This window comes from Eptatretus burgeri, chromosome 8 (assembly GCF_056783735.1).
Source record: "Eptatretus burgeri isolate ZD-2024b chromosome 8, Ebu_testis_v1, whole genome shotgun sequence".
NCBI classification, from domain to species: domain Eukaryota; kingdom Metazoa; phylum Chordata; class Myxini; order Myxiniformes; family Myxinidae; genus Eptatretus; species Eptatretus burgeri.
The window spans coordinates 44836400-44853085 of NC_140968.1; the positions used below are offsets into that span (position 1 = coordinate 44836400).

General features: G+C 44.1%; 1 protein-coding gene and 1 long non-coding RNA gene across 2 annotated transcripts in view; both read left to right on the top strand.

Annotated features, from left to right (window-relative positions):
* The first annotated feature begins 1290 nt into the window (after positions 1–1290).
* On the top strand, positions 1291–4597 carry LOC147021637 (uncharacterized). Its single transcript, XR_015060592.1, has 3 exons — positions 1291–2802; positions 4214–4299; positions 4535–4597. It is a non-coding gene; the product is annotated as an uncharacterized LOC147021637 (long non-coding RNA).
* Positions 4598–6921: 2324 nt separating this feature from the next.
* The window catches only part of LOC147021638 (ankyrin repeat domain-containing protein 26-like), a 15196-nt gene continuing 5431 nt past the window's right edge, over positions 6922–16686 (top strand). The window contains exons 1-4 of the mRNA XM_085891811.1: positions 6922–7132; positions 7297–7477; positions 7964–8092; positions 15703–16596. Coding sequence (XP_085747937.1) covers positions 6969–7132; positions 7297–7477; positions 7964–8092; positions 15703–16596 — 1368 coding nt within the window. The 5' untranslated portion in view covers positions 6922–6968. The remainder of the gene's footprint in view (positions 7133–7296; positions 7478–7963; positions 8093–15702; positions 16597–16686) is intronic.

The window sequence follows — 16686 nt, forward strand, 5'->3', positions numbered from 1 at the left end:
GAGGATCCATCAGCGCCAATAAAGGTGTGGGAGTGATCGTGTGGGAGAGGTTGGTCAATGGTGTGATGTGCGTGGCAAGATATGTTGGATTCCAGAGAAGTGTGGGTGTGGCCGTGAGTTTGACTTGAGTGGGTTGCAGATGAGAACAGGGTGGTGGTGTGAGTGAAGAGGGACGTAAGATTCTTCAAAGGTGTGTGTGTGTGTGTGTGTGTGTGTGTGTGTGTGTGTGTGTGTGTGTGTGTGTGTGTGTCCCCGATAATTTCAGTCAACTCGAGGGTTGAGGAGTCATCATAGCCGGATGGGCTGTGTGCGAAAGGTGTGTGAGAAGGAAGTACAACAACGCAGTGCCTTCGAAAAGGGGGTACGTAAGTTGAGCGGGAGAAATAGCCAGGTTGCAAACCAGTGTTCTAGGTCCTGGGGTTGTACCGAGCGAAAAGATGTGAGGAAGAGAGTGAAATGGCCAGGTATAGGAGAAAGGGGAGTATGGGAGAGGATGGATGGAGTGGTGTGTGGGATGCTTCAGAGTTTGAAAAGAAGGGTGGAAGACAGATTGAGGAAGATGAGTAAGATTGTGTTTGTGTATGCGTGTGTCACATTTGGAGTTCAGGAGTGTGTCGAGAGGGGTGAGAAGGAGACACGACTGAGCATGAGGCAGAGGGAGATCGAGGACCGAAGAATGGAATTCAGGAGCTTGAACAGAAGATGGAAGAAGACTGTAGAAGGAGAGAGGTATGGATTTGAGGTACGAACCAAACGGGCAAGAGTGAGGTTGGTGAAGTTGAAGAGGGTGGAAAGGAAGATGTGAAGGAAGGAGAGACAGAGGAAGAGAAGGAGATTCTTGGAGAATCCCTTTCGATTTATGAAGGATCTGTTGGAGCAGTCTCGATCTGGTGCGCTGAAGGTACCGAAGGAAGAGCTGGGATGTCACCTGCATGTTACAGATGCAAGGAGCGATGAAGTGGTGGAGGATATAGAAGGCTTGGTGAGATCGACGTTGCCTTGTGTTCCATGTGATTTGTCAGAGCCGAAGATGTCCGAGTTTGAGGCAGTTTTGAGGAAGACATGGGTGGCATTGGCTCCGGTACCAAGTGGAGTACCATATAAGGTGTTTAAGAGTTTTGGAGTTATCAGGCTGCATCTGTGGGAGGCTCTGAAGGCGGTATGGTGCCCAGTCAATGGAGTCGGGAAGGAGGAGTTTATATTCCGATGTCGGAGGAGGATGTGACACTTGAGCAGTTTGGACCAATATCATTGTTTAATGTGGATGGGAAAATATTGATGGATGTTTTTGCTGCATGGCTTTCAGGCTTCATCAGAGAGAATGGTTTTGTGGATGGCTCTGTACAAAAGGCAGGAATACCAGGTTCACCAGGATGTATTGAACACTCGCCAATCGTCTGGCAAATATAACAGGAAGAAAAGGATCAAAGGAAGGATGTTGCAGTGGTTTGGCTGGACTTGGAAAACGCATATGGGTCAGTGCCGCATCCCTTGATCAGATATGAATTTCCTTTGGGTGCCACTGAGATTTTGGGATATTCTAATGGCATATCATGATCAGTTTTGAATGCGGTTTGCGACACAGTCCGACATAACAGAGTGGCAGAAGTTGGAAGTGGGGATCCCGATGGGGTGTTCTATATCCCATATTTTGTTTGTGCTGATTATGGAGTTGTTGAGATGTGCTGTGAGTGGACATGGGGAAGAAGTGGAGCAAGCCCCTGGTCAGAGCTTGCCAGCAAAGTTTGTATTCATGGATGACCTGACAGTTGTCCAACAGTCAGCTGATGGAGCAGTAGAGGTACTGTAGTGGTTGCAAATGTTGATAGAATGGGCTTTTGAGCTAAGAAAGCCGAGGAGTGTTGTGGTGAGATGAGGGGGTGGTGGATCACGTTCACAGGTTTGAGTTGGGAGGGGAGGTGGTTCCATCATTGGTGGAGGCTTGCATGAAGAGCTTGGGAAAATGGTATATAGAGGAGTTGAATGATGTGGGAAGGGTGGAGGAGGTTCGGAGCAAACTGCTGAGAGGTTTGAGGAGAACTGATGGATGTGGTTTGCCAGGAAAGTTGAAGATATGGTGTTTGAAGTTTGAATTAATGGCCGGGGGAGGCTTACCCTTGGTGATGGTTTTGTGATCGCAGATGTCTTGGTCTTCTTTGGCAATGCAGCACATAGCTATGGGTCCAATAATTTGCTCTGAGGGCAGCTGTGCCACTGATGCAGTGCACCTTGTGTGTTAGAGCAGGAATTTGGGATTTGGCTGGTATGTTTGAGATAGCTTTACCACCCTTCATTGAGGATACAGTGGGATCTTTGATGTCCACCAACTAATACTGGAGGACCCAGTCATCAACTTGGAATATGTATTAAATGCAGGGAACTCCCAGTTATACCACAGTTTTTCCTTGTATCCTCAATTGAACCATGGACGAACTGCTTCATCTCAAAGTCCAACTTTTATTTTCTTGTGATTTGCTGCACTGGTTGGAGCACTTCCAGGGCCTTCCAACATGGGAAACTCGAATGTCCCATCGCATTCCTTGACTCCTCTGTTCACTGTACATTTCAATATTTTTGACCCAATGTAATATGGAGTTTTCTTGTAATCTTTGCTGATCGCAATCACCTCCAAGGTCTGTACAATACTCTGTAATTATATAATTTCTAGGTCCGTGTCACTTGCAAAAGGCTTGTGCCAGAAGCTTGTTGCAGAGAGCCGAAAGAGTTGGGAAAACCGAGTCTGAACATGAGGACTCCAGGCCAGTGGAAAACATAACTTCCTTGCACAGTGAAAATGAACAGGTAAAGCATGAGTCACATTTGCTCTTCGGCTAGGATACGGCGGCCGTACCCCCCCCCCCTGAATTGACAGAAACGTGCGGCGGCCGCAGAGTTTCTGAGGTGGCCTCAGGGTGCCCCTACGCCATATGGCTATCTTTTACAGGCTGTAGGGGTCTCCGTGGAATTAAAGGGCGGAGTTATAACTTTTTTCATTTCTAGGTTAGTCGTAGCAATTCGACAAGCCGTAGCCATGACGTAGATGTGTTCCACGTCGACCGTACGTGGGGGGTACGGTGGGCTTGCATTATCCGTGCGTTTTCCCTAGGCTCTTATCAATGAAAAATGAATTTTGCCAACCCCCAAAAAATTACGGTGGCCGCACTATTTCCACGTGTGCCTTAGGGCCCCCTGCGGTCGCCTTCCGGGCACCTTGAGGCTACCTTGCATCTGCCTTAAAAATTCTATGGCCGCCGCAGGGACGCCCTAAGGTCATCGTGCAACATCAAATCAAAGACCGTACAGCACCCCCACGTTTTCGGTCTCCACAATTTCTAAATACCCCGTGTGGCCACCCAAAAATAAAAACATATGTGACTGCTACATTGTGTGACCGTGGAAATACTGTGGCCGTCCTACAATTGCTAGTCGCCGTCGATTTTTTTTAGACCCTACGGCCGCCGAGCCAAATGTGACTGAACCATAAGCAACCTTAAAACGGCAGCACCAAATTGCACTTGTTCATCCGCAATGGAAAGTTACCGTAGAATATAAATGGTCATGGATTATACAAACAAGCAGTGTACACGCTCTACAGGCGATCTTAATCGAAGCATGCAGCAACTTTTGATGCGTACCTTTATTTGGGCGGTGTTTAGGCAACTGACAGTTCTGTACAGGCAAAAAGAAAAAGAAAACCCGGGTAACGTGCATGAAGAAAAAAATACCTACTGCTTATAATTCAAAACACCTCACCTACTGGAAAACGTTGGGACAGGAAATACTGTGCTGTAAATGGTGGAGACTTTTGTAATACCCTTCCCCACCTGGAGCGGCGCTACCCAACCCTCCCGGACCAGTCATCCCTATACATTAAGTGGGGTCATGCTGATCCCACAAGTCTGGGTGTAATCAGCCCAGAACTGTAAGAAGAGTTGCGTGACAAACAAACAAACACCGGTCCATGAATGAGAGTAAGGATATATATTTTGTTTTTTGGGTACCATTGGTAGAAAAATATATAACTGCCAATTATGATCATTCTTAATTGAAATGGAAGTTCAGAGACCGTGTTTAAAATTGCCGTGTACAGTTACGACATCTCTGCCAATGTAAGTCTTTAAAACCTTCTAATCTTACCAAGTGGTACTATAAATGATTTAAACGAAAGCAGCAGTACATTCGGTTCCCGGCGAATTCGAGTCTGTGTCTGCAGGGCGATGTACCGAGAGGCAGCATTCCTGTCGATCAGCACCCCCAGAAAGGCCACTTGGACAGGGCAATGCATTCGAGGGTGCCAAGGTGCGGTGCTTCAAATGGTGTGCGTGGTCGTTTTTTTCACACACCTATCACACTTCCCTCCAGGCATTAATGCCCTCTGGGACCGTGCGTGGATACACTGCATGTCATGTCGAGCCTTGGAAACATCAATGTACTTGTAGATAAGAATGATTGTACACGTGCATTATGTATTTATTTATAATGACTTGCATCATCAATTTATAGCAATTTAACTTGTGTGCTTTTGTTGTTGTAGAATTTCTGGAGGAAAGCAGCCCGTTTCTGACATTGATCATAAACAAATGGTATGTTTGAGATCGCACACGCACGCACGCACGCACACACGCACGCACGCACGCACACGCACGCACACACACACGCACATACACACACACACACACACACACACACACACACACACACACACACACACACACACACACACACACCTTGATTGGAAGACAGCACTGTGGTACTGCGCTCTTCTTTGCATTATCTTGTCGGTTCAGTTGTGGATGTTTGGTGGGTTAACATCGAACAAACAATACAAAATGCTACCTCGCTGGTGCATGCAGTGACGACTTTATACCTTAAGCATATGGCTATACATTGGTATATATGTATATTGCACTGCTCCACCAATTGTATGTGAGGATGCAATGTTTAACCTGTTTGTCATGCTGTTTTTGTATCGATGCGACTGATTGTTTGTGTTGTCGATCAATATGGATGTGGTGGAAAATTTCAACATTTGGTCTGATCTTGAAGGAGAAGAAGCCGGATGTACAGAGCCATCTGCGTGCAGGTAAACCTGTGTGGTGACGGTCATCGTGTGCAGCCTGTTGCTGCTGGTTGCATCCTTTTCTGGGGGCGCAGCTGTGCCGTTGATGCAGTGCCCTCTATGCTTGGTGTTGACTTAATGGTTAGGGTGTTGGGCTTTAGATTCTAGGATCCTGAGTTCAAATCCTGCGCAGCTGTTGAATTAATACCAGGTGGGGTTAACTCGGCCTGTCATCCTTCCGAGGTCGGCAAAATGAGTGCCAGCATGCTGGTGTGCTGTGTCAGAGTGGCGACCCGTCCAGGATTGTGCACAATAGCCAAGGAGACTGCTTAGGCAGCACCAACGCTCTGCACAGAGTATAGTCCCAATCTCCTCCTCTTGCCAGTACACTGGTACTCATTTTGCCGACCTCGGAAAGATGACATGCTGTCAACCCCACCTGGTGTTATTTCAGCAGCCAACAGGGCTAAAACTCAAGACCCTAATACCTTAAGCCAGCCACCTTAACCATTAAGCCAACAACAGATTTACTGTGGTGATCATTGGATTGCTTGTTCTCCCTGCACGGTGCAATGGCAGACAAATGGTACCGGCTTTTGCTTCATGATTTGAAGAGTGTGATTTTCCCCTTCTTTGCAAGATGATAAATCTCGATAAAATGGAGCTTTAAACAGTCAAGGGTGGATTTGTACTGGTGTTTTGAATGTGATGCTTGCTTGAACTTTGGTAGTGCATTCAGTTCTGGTGTTGCCTTTCAATGTTGTCAAGAGTCAAAATAGTGAGTGATGAAAACCTGCAGAACTTTCCCTTGACTATTTTGCCATCTTCGTCCAACTTTCACGTTCCCATATGGTTATGGATATTTCTTCCGTCTTGTTTATTTTACTTCTCTTATTTGGTTTGCTTTTTCTTTTTTGTTTCTTTTTGGGTGTCTTGTTTTGTTTTTTTAGTATTATAGATTTTTATTTATTTATTTTGGAGCTTTTTGCTGAGCCTGGAAATGGATGGATTTTAGAATTGTTTTTCTTCTCCTTCTCTTTCTCCTTCTCCTGGTGAGAGGGGAAAATCTGATAGTGGGGCAACAGTTGAACGAGCAATTGAAAGAGGGCAGGAAGTACAGTAACCTGCAAAGAAGAGATTTTGGCAAGGCAGAGACACAATAGGGCAAAAAAGATTGTGAGGAGAGGAGACACAAGGTGGAGGTGTAACTTAATTGAAGCCCTGGAGGGAAGAATGAAACGAAATAGCCTCTGAAAGGTGCTTCCACAGAGGGGAGCATCGCAGAACCAAAGAGATGAGGTGTGTCGTAAACCTTGATTTGGAGAGGTTAACTCGGAGGGGGTTTACTGGAGAACACATGCATACTTGAGTTGTTGGGGAGGCCCAGAGAGCAGAGGAAGCTGGACTGCAGGAGAGGTGGTTAAAAATAAAAATAAAACAGACGACCAACCTGCCTGCGATATGAGAGCATCAAGCCTTCAACTTTGGCCTGGTCATGGGGGATTCTGATAATATTGAAAGCTTAACATTCCCCAGGATCCAAGAGAGACAGATATGATGCTGTGGCACTCGGCCATAGGAAAAGGCAGTATTTCATTGAGCTTCAAACACAGGCTTTATTGGGGTGTAAGTAGTTTCGATTTTTTTTTAGGCCACCATATTGACTACAGAGTGGCCTGGCCATTGTTGCCTTTGTTTCTGAATTTATTTTGCTGAAATATCCTTTTATTTTGCTCACTTAAGCCAAGTCTTTCGCAACTTAGATTACAGGTGCTCGCCACCATGTTCAACTCGAAATATGTGAGCTTATATAGATAAATAGAGTCTGTCATGCATTGGCCCCGCTCTTTCGGTTACAGATTTGAGCAGCCTGGTACGACTGCAAACTGAGTTGTTGGAATCCAAAAGCATGCTGAGGAGAGAGAACAGCAACTCGCAACAACTGAAGGATCAGCGCAGGAAGATGGAGAGTAAGAGAAACGGTCTGCAACAAGAGCTGGACAATCTCCAGGAGAAGCACGTGGAATTGAAGATGAAGGTTGCAGAGTTGGAGACGCAGCTCGAATCTGCAAGGTCTGGAGTATCCGCTGTGACGCTCGAGATAAGCAGATGCTGAATGAAGTGAATCCTGAAAAACCCTTTTACCCGATCATTTTGGCCGTTTATATTTTAGGACATGGGATCGTTCTGATCGCATGTATAAGAAAGGGAAACTGTGCACCTTGCGTGCCATGCAGGTTCACCGCAGAGCAGGAGGGAGAAAGGTGGAAAGCTGACAAGCTGTACAAGCATGACCTGGAACACCTACAAGAAAGAGAAGAAAACCTGCAGCAGGTGCTTCGACGTGAACAAAATCTTCGGCTGGAAATGGAGAAACAGCAGCTGGAAAGAAACATTCTCCTCGGAAATGTCAAGCAGGTATGGCGGTTTGCATGGGCTTCCTCCATTACGATGACTGCCTGATGTCAGCATGTCCATCACTGATCCAGTTTTGCGGAATTTGTCAACACTTGTTCCACCAAGAATACACGAGCCTCGACTGACAAAACGATTCGCCGGATTCTAACTAGGGAACTGGAATGGTCTGGCAACTGCAACGGTTCGTATAAAATTGTCATTTTCTTCCTGATAATGCAACAGTGCATTTTCTGCGCTACACATGGCGAAATTGTTCTGTTCTTCAGCTCCAGTTGTCATGATAAATCGCTGTCCAGCTTTATCTCATTTGAGGAAAGCTTTTACCCTAGTTGTGAATGTTCATTTTGCTTTACATTTCTGATTTCTCCAAACACTTTGGTTGAGACTCGTACTTTTAACAGGAATAGTTTGTTTTCATTCCTTAAAACAGGTGCACTACCCAAACCCTCTTCCCCTCTAATATCCAAATCAATTGTGACCGAACAGCTGAAAAAGCAAAGGGATGAGATGAAGCAGCATTTCCTTCTGGAGCAAACCACATGGTTGGCACGGGAAGAAGAGTTACAAAAGTTGTTGGAGCTTGAGAGAAGAAGGAATGCCAAAGCCTTTATGTCGGTGTGTGTTGCAATATGGCGCCTTTTTCGGTCACCATGTGGCCTTTTGCAAACACTTTTATTCTTCCGTCGAGGAAATGGCTGTTGCATCGCATGGTTGAGGTTATCAAGCCTGGTAATGCAGCAGCAGAGGGCCCAAAAGTGCTGTATTTTTAGAGTTACCCAAACCCGAGGTAAAACATTTGTCCGCATGGATAATATCAAAGTCGAGGCTCTCAGGACATAGAATCTGCATGATGACATTGCTGGAAACCTGTGCAAGCTGAGCATTTTGCATTTCCACAGCAACCTACATAGTTAGAGAGCTGGCTGAGCTTCATTCTCAAATTTGCGCCCAAAAGGTTTGTTGATCTCATTGGCCAGTGAAGACCATCCGATTTATAAAAAGTGATTTCTTAAGTGCGGCTTTCTTGGGGTTAAGGATTATTTGATCCTTCAAGTGGACCCTTCTAGCCCTTCCAATCGAAACATCATGCCCAAACTGCCCCTTTGGTATTTGGACACATAGTTTGAGATGTGTTTTTATTACATTTGTTAAGAAGTTTTAATCCCTGGGGTTAACGGATAAGAAAGGGCAAATTAAAGGTTCATTAAGAGTTCAATCTCAAATTGGCGCCCAACACCCGTTCTGATCTCATAAGATTGCTTTACCATTCCACTAACTAAATTCATCACTTAAGAACGATTTTTGTCTGGGGTTTACGGATAAGAAGGGTCTTAAGGGCTCAGGGGTCTTTAAATACCCCTTGGAAAAATGATTTGGTTGAGCTGACGCCCATTCATTTACATGACGGGGGTCTCTAGATAGTTAGAAAAACATAAATTGTAACCATTTAAGAAACCATAGTGCCTGGGGTTAATGAATAAGAAAGGGCTAATTAAGGGTTCATTAAGGGTTCAATCTCAATTTAGCGCCCAACACCCGTTCTGATCTCATAAGATTGCTTCACCCACCCACTAACTAAATTCATCACTTAACAACGATTTTTGTCTGGGGTTTATGGATAAGAAGGGTCGTAAGGGCACAAAGGTCTTCACATAGCATCTGGAATACAAATTACAACCACATTCTGAATGCCTGGTTCCATTGCGTTGTCTTCATCGACAACCGTTTAATGAACGTAGAATACGCTCCGGAGGCGTAGATATAAATTAGGAAATAGATGAGAAAATATAAATTTGTGGGACAGGGTTAAAATTTTTCACTTTTTCGAGATCCACTTCTACCAGTACAGGTCGCATTTTCTGGGCTGACCTTGACAATGAGATGATTCACAAACTGAGAAATCCTCGACTCATCCGGTATATGCTTAAAGTTTATATGAACTTCGCCGGTGTATCACCGGACAAATAAACAAATTAGAGAAGACCAGAATAATCTCCACTTGTCTTTTGACACGTCTCCGATGACCAGCGCCAACAGCTGTAGCTAGGCCCATGTATACAGTAGTAGGATGCTTTAGGAGACAATATGGTAGTCGAAGTGAACGCGCTGCCACCTCAAGGCCTTTCTGGCCAAATACCGTTTGGATCTCATGAATATAGAAATTACGCATCCAGAATTGACCAACATACTGAACGCTGGAGCGTTCTCGGTTAGAAGGACCAATAATGAGTTTGCACACCTTCCAGTTGACCTCACATTAGAGCAGACAGTCAATGCAGATGCAGCATCGAGGATGACTGGATTCACATTGGCGACAAACAACTACACTGCGCGCGTTCGTTGGAGTGTCACGAAGGGCAGTCGTGCAGCAATTGCAAGTGAGGCATTAGCTATGGCCGGACTGGTACATCATAGCGACACTCAAATGGAACTCAGTCCATCGAGAATCAAATGCGACAACGAGGATCTCAAGTGAATCACCTCAAGCATTGTCTCATCTGTAAATCCATTCGCCATCGATACCGATGCCGTGCTAATCAATATCAGCACAGGGAAGAGGGTCCCTGTTGCTGTCAATAATTCTCTGTTCAGTGTACCGCAGGAAGGTCGCAGGATGCATGAGAAATTCGTTCGCGAATGCCTCGATGATCCGACACGCTTTGAGCGACCTATTACCCGCAACAAACTTTTGACATTCGCGAAACAGTGCGTAACCAACCGACGTGCCCCACAGAACTCAAAGGAGGCAGAACTGAAATGTACAAGCCAGTTACTCGGAAGACTAGCCTTAATCGCGGCTAAGGCCGAAGTGGACCTCGAATTCCTCTTCACATTTCCACTCACACCTGTGCCGCTGTCTATGTGTAAGCGCGATGGTTCAATGGTGCATACAGCAAAGAGCGCTCTTTTCAACAAGCTGGAGAAAACAGTACCTGATCACGGCCATCCAACTGATGTGAAGGTCCATCTGATAGATGGAAATTTTCTCCTTCATTGCCCGCCACCAAACCTACCCCCGACTTACGGTGGTGTGTCACGGGGTATCCTCGTTGCGGCCTTATCCCACCAGTTAAAACGTATAGACATTGCATTTGACACTTACGAGGAACCTTCTATAAAGGACTGCAAACGGGAAAGATTAGGAGCCGAAGAGCAACGTTACGTTTTCAGTGGCCCCGACCAGGTAAGACCGAAGAACATTGAGAAAGCTCTGAAATCAAGTTCCTTCAAGAGAGGTCTACCGGAATTCATGATGGATGACTGGGCTGGGGAGCAGTACCGACACATTCTGGAAGGAAGAATCGTTTTCCTCGGTGTCAACGGTAAATGTGCCGAGTTTTCTGTTGTGAATGGTGAAGTGCAGAAATAATTAATTCAAGATCTGTTCTGTAATCACCCAAAGGCAGACACGAGATTGTGCTTCCATTTGACAGTGGCTGACCTTGATTGTCAAGATGGCGACATTGTAGTACGTGCCTCGGACACCGACATACTGGTGATTCTCCTTCACCATGTTCATCGATTTACATGTACATTTTGGATGGAAGTTGGGACGTCCGGTAAGGATAATCGACGCAACGTGAACGTTACTAATGTAGCGGCGCAAAATCGGTTCGGATGTGTGCGCAGCTCTGCCTGGCCTGCATGCATTCACGGGATGTGACTACACATCAGTATTCGCAAGGAAAGGGAAGAAACGGCCGTATGATATAATGTGTGCCCATGACAAGTTCATTCATTAGGTGTTTTTCATCCCTCAGCTACAAAGAGCCGGACAATGAAATGTTTGCCGTCCTCGCGAAGTTCGTCTGCCTCATGTACGATGCGAAAAAGACCACGACGCTGAACAACTACCGATTCGATGTTGTTAATCACGTGTATAACCGCAAATCAAATTCCATGCGACCGTTCGACAAACTGAAGAGCATCGAAGGCAGCAGCATCCCGCCTTGCTCAGTTGAGTTGCGGCCACATCGTGTCAGGACTGGTTTTGTGGCTCCAATGTGGGGCAGTTCCCACCTGGCGACAAAAAAAACCCGAAATCTCCAACTGCGGGATGGGAAATCGCTGATGGTCACTATCGAGTCATCTGGTTTGATGGACATCAACTGCCCCAGGTGCTTGTTCCAGAAATACCAGTTGAAATGGACGCTGACGGTGATCCATCCAGAACGGATGATCTGATGATCGATTCATCATCTGAAGGTGAAGCAAGAAGTGATGATGATGATGATGATGATGATGATGATGATGATGATGATGAATGATCATGATAGTGATAATTATGAAGGGTGAATGAGCCAAAATACCTGAAATGTCAAGCCTGTTTAGGTGGGCCGAGATCCTCAGTTATTTTTACTTTGTAATGGTCAGTAATTTTTATTCGTTGTAGTCTCTGATATGTAGCACGTTTAGTTTTTGATAACTTTTCAAATTATTCGTATAGCTGGCTCTGATTCAGAGAACAGTTCAGAAGTGGAGTCAAGACACGCATATGGAGTTTGTTAAAAAAAAATGCATCTGTTCGTGTACCAGACGTAAAAATGCATCTGTTTGTGTACCAGATGTAGACCCATCTTCGAGCACATTTGACAGATTTCTTATATCATTCTGTGTTTACGGCATTGTCATGTCATCTCCCTCTGACTGTTAGCACAGGGACGATATTTTGTAGTAGCCTAATAAAACTCCTCATGACAGTGACAGTGTATCGTATAGTCACCCTCTTCACTTTCAATTTCCTTATGCTATGTTCATTTTTCGACCCCCAATGTGTTGAATTGGATTCAACACATTGGGTTAACATTTAAGACACAATGTGTTAACCCCCCGGTTATCACAACATGGCCCATCAGTGTATATCAAATCGATTTCACTGAGAATGTTTTGTGTTCATCTTGCCTTTATATCACTTACGTTTGATGATCATCGTGCCACATATATTACAATACACATTAGAATCAACATAGACGACACCCGCGTCATCGCTTTTTTTCATTATCTCAATGTGCCCTCTGCCTCTCGTGTTTCCTTCTCCGGTATGTGAAGACCCTTGCGCCCTTAAGACCCTTCTTATCCGTAAACCCCAGACAAAAATCGTTCTTAAGTGATGAATTTAGTTAGTGGGTGGGTAAAGCAATCTTATGAGATCAGAACGGGTGATGGGCGCCAATTTGAGATTGAACTCTTAATGAACCCTTAATTAGCCCTTTCTTATCCGTTAACCCCAGGGATTAAAACTTCTTAACAAATGTAATTAAAACACATCTCACATTATGTGTCCAAATGTTTAGATTGGTAGGGCTAGAAGGGTCTACTTAAAGGATCAAATAATCCTTAACCCCAAGAAATCCACACTTACGAAATCACTTTTTATAAATCGGATGGTCTTCACTGGCCAATGAGATCAACAAACCTTTTGGGCGCAAATTTGAGAATGAAGCTCAGCCAGCTCTCTTACAAACATGGTGACAGCCATGCCAGTGTTGCTAACGAACTCAGCACCCCCCTCCTCCCTCCCCCTTGGACATAGAATCTTGAACCTTGGGATGTGTTACACAATACAATGTGGCACAAATTATCTGAAGTTGTGATGTGTTGTCCACATTTGCTTCCAGAGCAACACAGAAATATAACAAAATACCCCAGCAACCACATACCTAAAACCTTTCATATATGTTTTGTTTTCCTCTTATCTTGATAATTCCTCAAAGAATATAATATCAGGCTGTCCCAAAACAAGGATACAAACAGTGTCTGCATGGCATTAAGTAGATATACACTCGACACATTGGAGACCACAGCGACAGAGTACCATACATGACAATCCCCTGAATCGTTATTACAGAAAGTTACTTTGTGATATCACATGCAATGCTCAGGCAGTGTGTGTGTGTGTGTGTGTGTGTGTGTGTGTGTGTGTGTGTGTGTGTGTGTGTGTGTGTGTGTGTGTGTGTGTGTGTGTGTGTGTGTGTGTGTGTGTGTGTGTGTGTGTGTGTGTGTGTGTTTTTTCCGTCTTCTTCCTTTTTGCCATCCATCATCCAACCAATGGCTTTATTCATCAAAGGGCCTACAATTTTTCTCTGTGCATTTGGATATCATTTTGCTCTTTGGCAGCCAGCAGGATTTTAGTGTACATGTTTTGTTTCCTTGATTCTTCACCAACTGCAGACTTCACTATTGACCAGGCTGCACATTTTTTGCGATGGCCAAATTTTACCACAAATGAAGCAGTTTTATTTTTCCCAGACAAATATTGTTTCACCTGTCATTGATCTAGTAAGGTGTTTACTTGCATGTTCACTACGTGGTACACCTGATTCACCATCACCTTGTGTTTCAGAGGCCATACGTTTCTCCGAAGCCCTTTGCACATGCGTTTTACGACAGTAAGTTGCTCCACAGTTTCTGTGATAGTGAAAGGTGACTACCATTGAGGATTTTCTGCTCATGCTCTCAAATTTGTTTTGATAAATCATCAAGTCTTTATATTCATGCCTTAAATTAAGAGTCTATTTTGGACAAATCACCTGGAGTCTTGTGAAATGGTTGTGCACAAAAGATACAAATAGTGTTGTCAAAGGTAGCTTTGCATTTATTTTCAAACATTCTCATGTCAAATTCAAAATCCATGCTTGGAACGTCTATACGCCGCAGCCCATGTAAAGCACCTTTTACCTGAAAACAAATAAAGCAGGCATTGTTCGGTGGCATGTTGGTTAACACTCATTTCTTCAGCAACGATTTAATGGGTAATAGCAAAATATATGTAAATTTCCTCAAGTGGCACAGCATGCCAAATAGGAAGCAAGTTTTCAGCACCAAATATGCTAAATAATATTTCACCCATGTTTAAAATATTACAAGCATCGGAGATGATGAAATGTCTGTGTCATGAAAGGTAATTTTATCGTGTAAGGCCGGATATGAGATGCAATATTGATGTGGAAAAGCTTAACCTTCTCGAATGTTAATGCAGTCATATTAAGGGGAAATAACCCGGAACCAGTTCTGTGCAGCAAAAAAATTCCAAGAAAAACGCATGAATAATTTTATTTTTATTCGATGCAAAAGAGAGTTTTCGGCTTGCAGAACATCCAATTGAAAATCGGTTTGAGTTACTCCAAAAATGAGACCTTTGATCTGCTGCATCCCTTATACTTCATCAGGAAGTATAAATAAGTTCAACCTCGAAACAAATAGCTCGTGTGAGGTGGCTGAAGATTGTGGACACCGGAAAGGTATTCACTCTGCATCAAGAGCTGAACTCATGGACATCTTGGAAGGTAAAACGCTTATCATGCAACTGCACAAAGTCTTGAAGTTACAAGCTCACATTTATTGCCCATATAAGCTCGTTGCTGAGGTGGTTGCCATGGTGGTTGTCTTTGGGGTTTTTATATAAAATCTCTATCCATTTTTCGAATATGGGTCAAAATTGACCTTCTCCAAACATTCTATCATAAACAGTTACTCTGATGTTTTCAGTGTTCGTGATAATATAATTTGCAATCGTAGTTTTGTCTGGCTCATTCAGTGACTCACTGTAATAACTATCACGGGGAATTGTCACGTGTGGTACTCTGCTGCAGTCGTTTCCATTGTAACTTCTGCATATATATTTAATGTATTGTATAAAATGATTGTGTCCTTCTTTGAAACAGATGCATTTAACATTTCTTGATAAATTATCAAGGTAAGAGGACAATAAAACACATATCACAGGCGTTAGGTGTGCAGTTACTGTGGTATTTTGTTATATTTATATGTTGCTGCTGTGGCAAGCAACGTGGGCACCACATCACCATCTTCGAAGATTTGTGCCACAATGTATTGCATAACATTATGCCAAGTTTCAATATTTTATGTCCAAAGGAGTGGGGGGGGGGATGCTGGGTTCATCAACATCACTGGCATGGCTGTTGATATGTTGGTTGCTATGGAAATGCCAATTTCTCAGTTCACACAGGTTTCCAGCAATGTCATCATGCATATTCAATATCCTGAGACCCGAGGCTTTGATTTAATCCATAAGGACAAATTATTTACTTTGGGTTGGGGTACCCCTCGTTTTTGATGTGGTTTTGCTGCTGCACTATGAAGACTTGGTTCTTCAGCCCCAATGCTTTGGTGCCTCAATCATTAACTGAATATTCTCCTCATTTTTTCTTATTTTCATTTTAAAAATAATCTTGTGTGTGTCTGTTCTTGTTTCCATATTGGAGGAAGAAGATGTCAACACAGGACTGGAATTGGAAAATGATGTTCAACTCAAGGCTGAAATATTTAGCATCAAACAACAGCTGCTGGAGAGGGTTGAGATGGAAGAGAGTTTAGGTGTGGAGAATGAAATTTTGCGGGAAAATCTGGAAACCCATCAAAAGCATGCACATTTGAGTGGTGAGAAGTTAGCTGAAGCAACACTTGAGAACAGTTCTTTAAAAGAAGCGTTGCTACAAGAACAGAAGTGCAGGAAACATTCCGAGATTGAATTGAAGTCAACAGAAGCTCGGCTCGAATCGGTTGTGAATGATCTGGAAAAGGAACGTCACAAGGATGTGGAGTTGAACGCCTTGCATAAGCGGGATCATCAGGAGGTTGAAAACCAGAAGCAACGACTCGAGAAGAATCTGTCTGAGGCAGAGGATCGCATTGGTGGCCTCTTGATGGAGCTGAGAGAACTGGAAGGACAGAAGAGGGATCTTCATGAAGCAAGTCTAAGACTTGCAGAACAAAGTTTGCTGCGTGAAAACTCTGAGAAGGAGCTGCAGAAAACAAGCTTGCAGCTACAACAGATGAATCGGCAGCTCCAAAACCAGAAGGAAACGGAAGGTCGGCTGCTCGCTCGAGAGGAGGCAATGAAAGACAGATTGCTTCAGGCACAGAGTGACAATGCATATCTCAGGCAGCAGTTGGAGGACGCTAACCTCAAAGACACTCAAAAGGAAAAAGCGGTCATTGATATTCAGACAAACTTCAAGGATGCTTTATTAAGGTTACAAGGAGAAAGAAACCAGCAAATGCAACTTTTGGAAGAGAGAAATAAAGAAACTGTGTGCAAATGTGAAGGCCTGGAAGCAATCATTCAGAAATATGAGGAGGACAAGGAGAAGACAGCGGTAACTGCATCACACTTGCTCCATTTCATGTAAAATAAATAGAGTAGAGTAGAGTGGAGTCATGTGATGGGTGTGGTTTGTGGCTGAGTA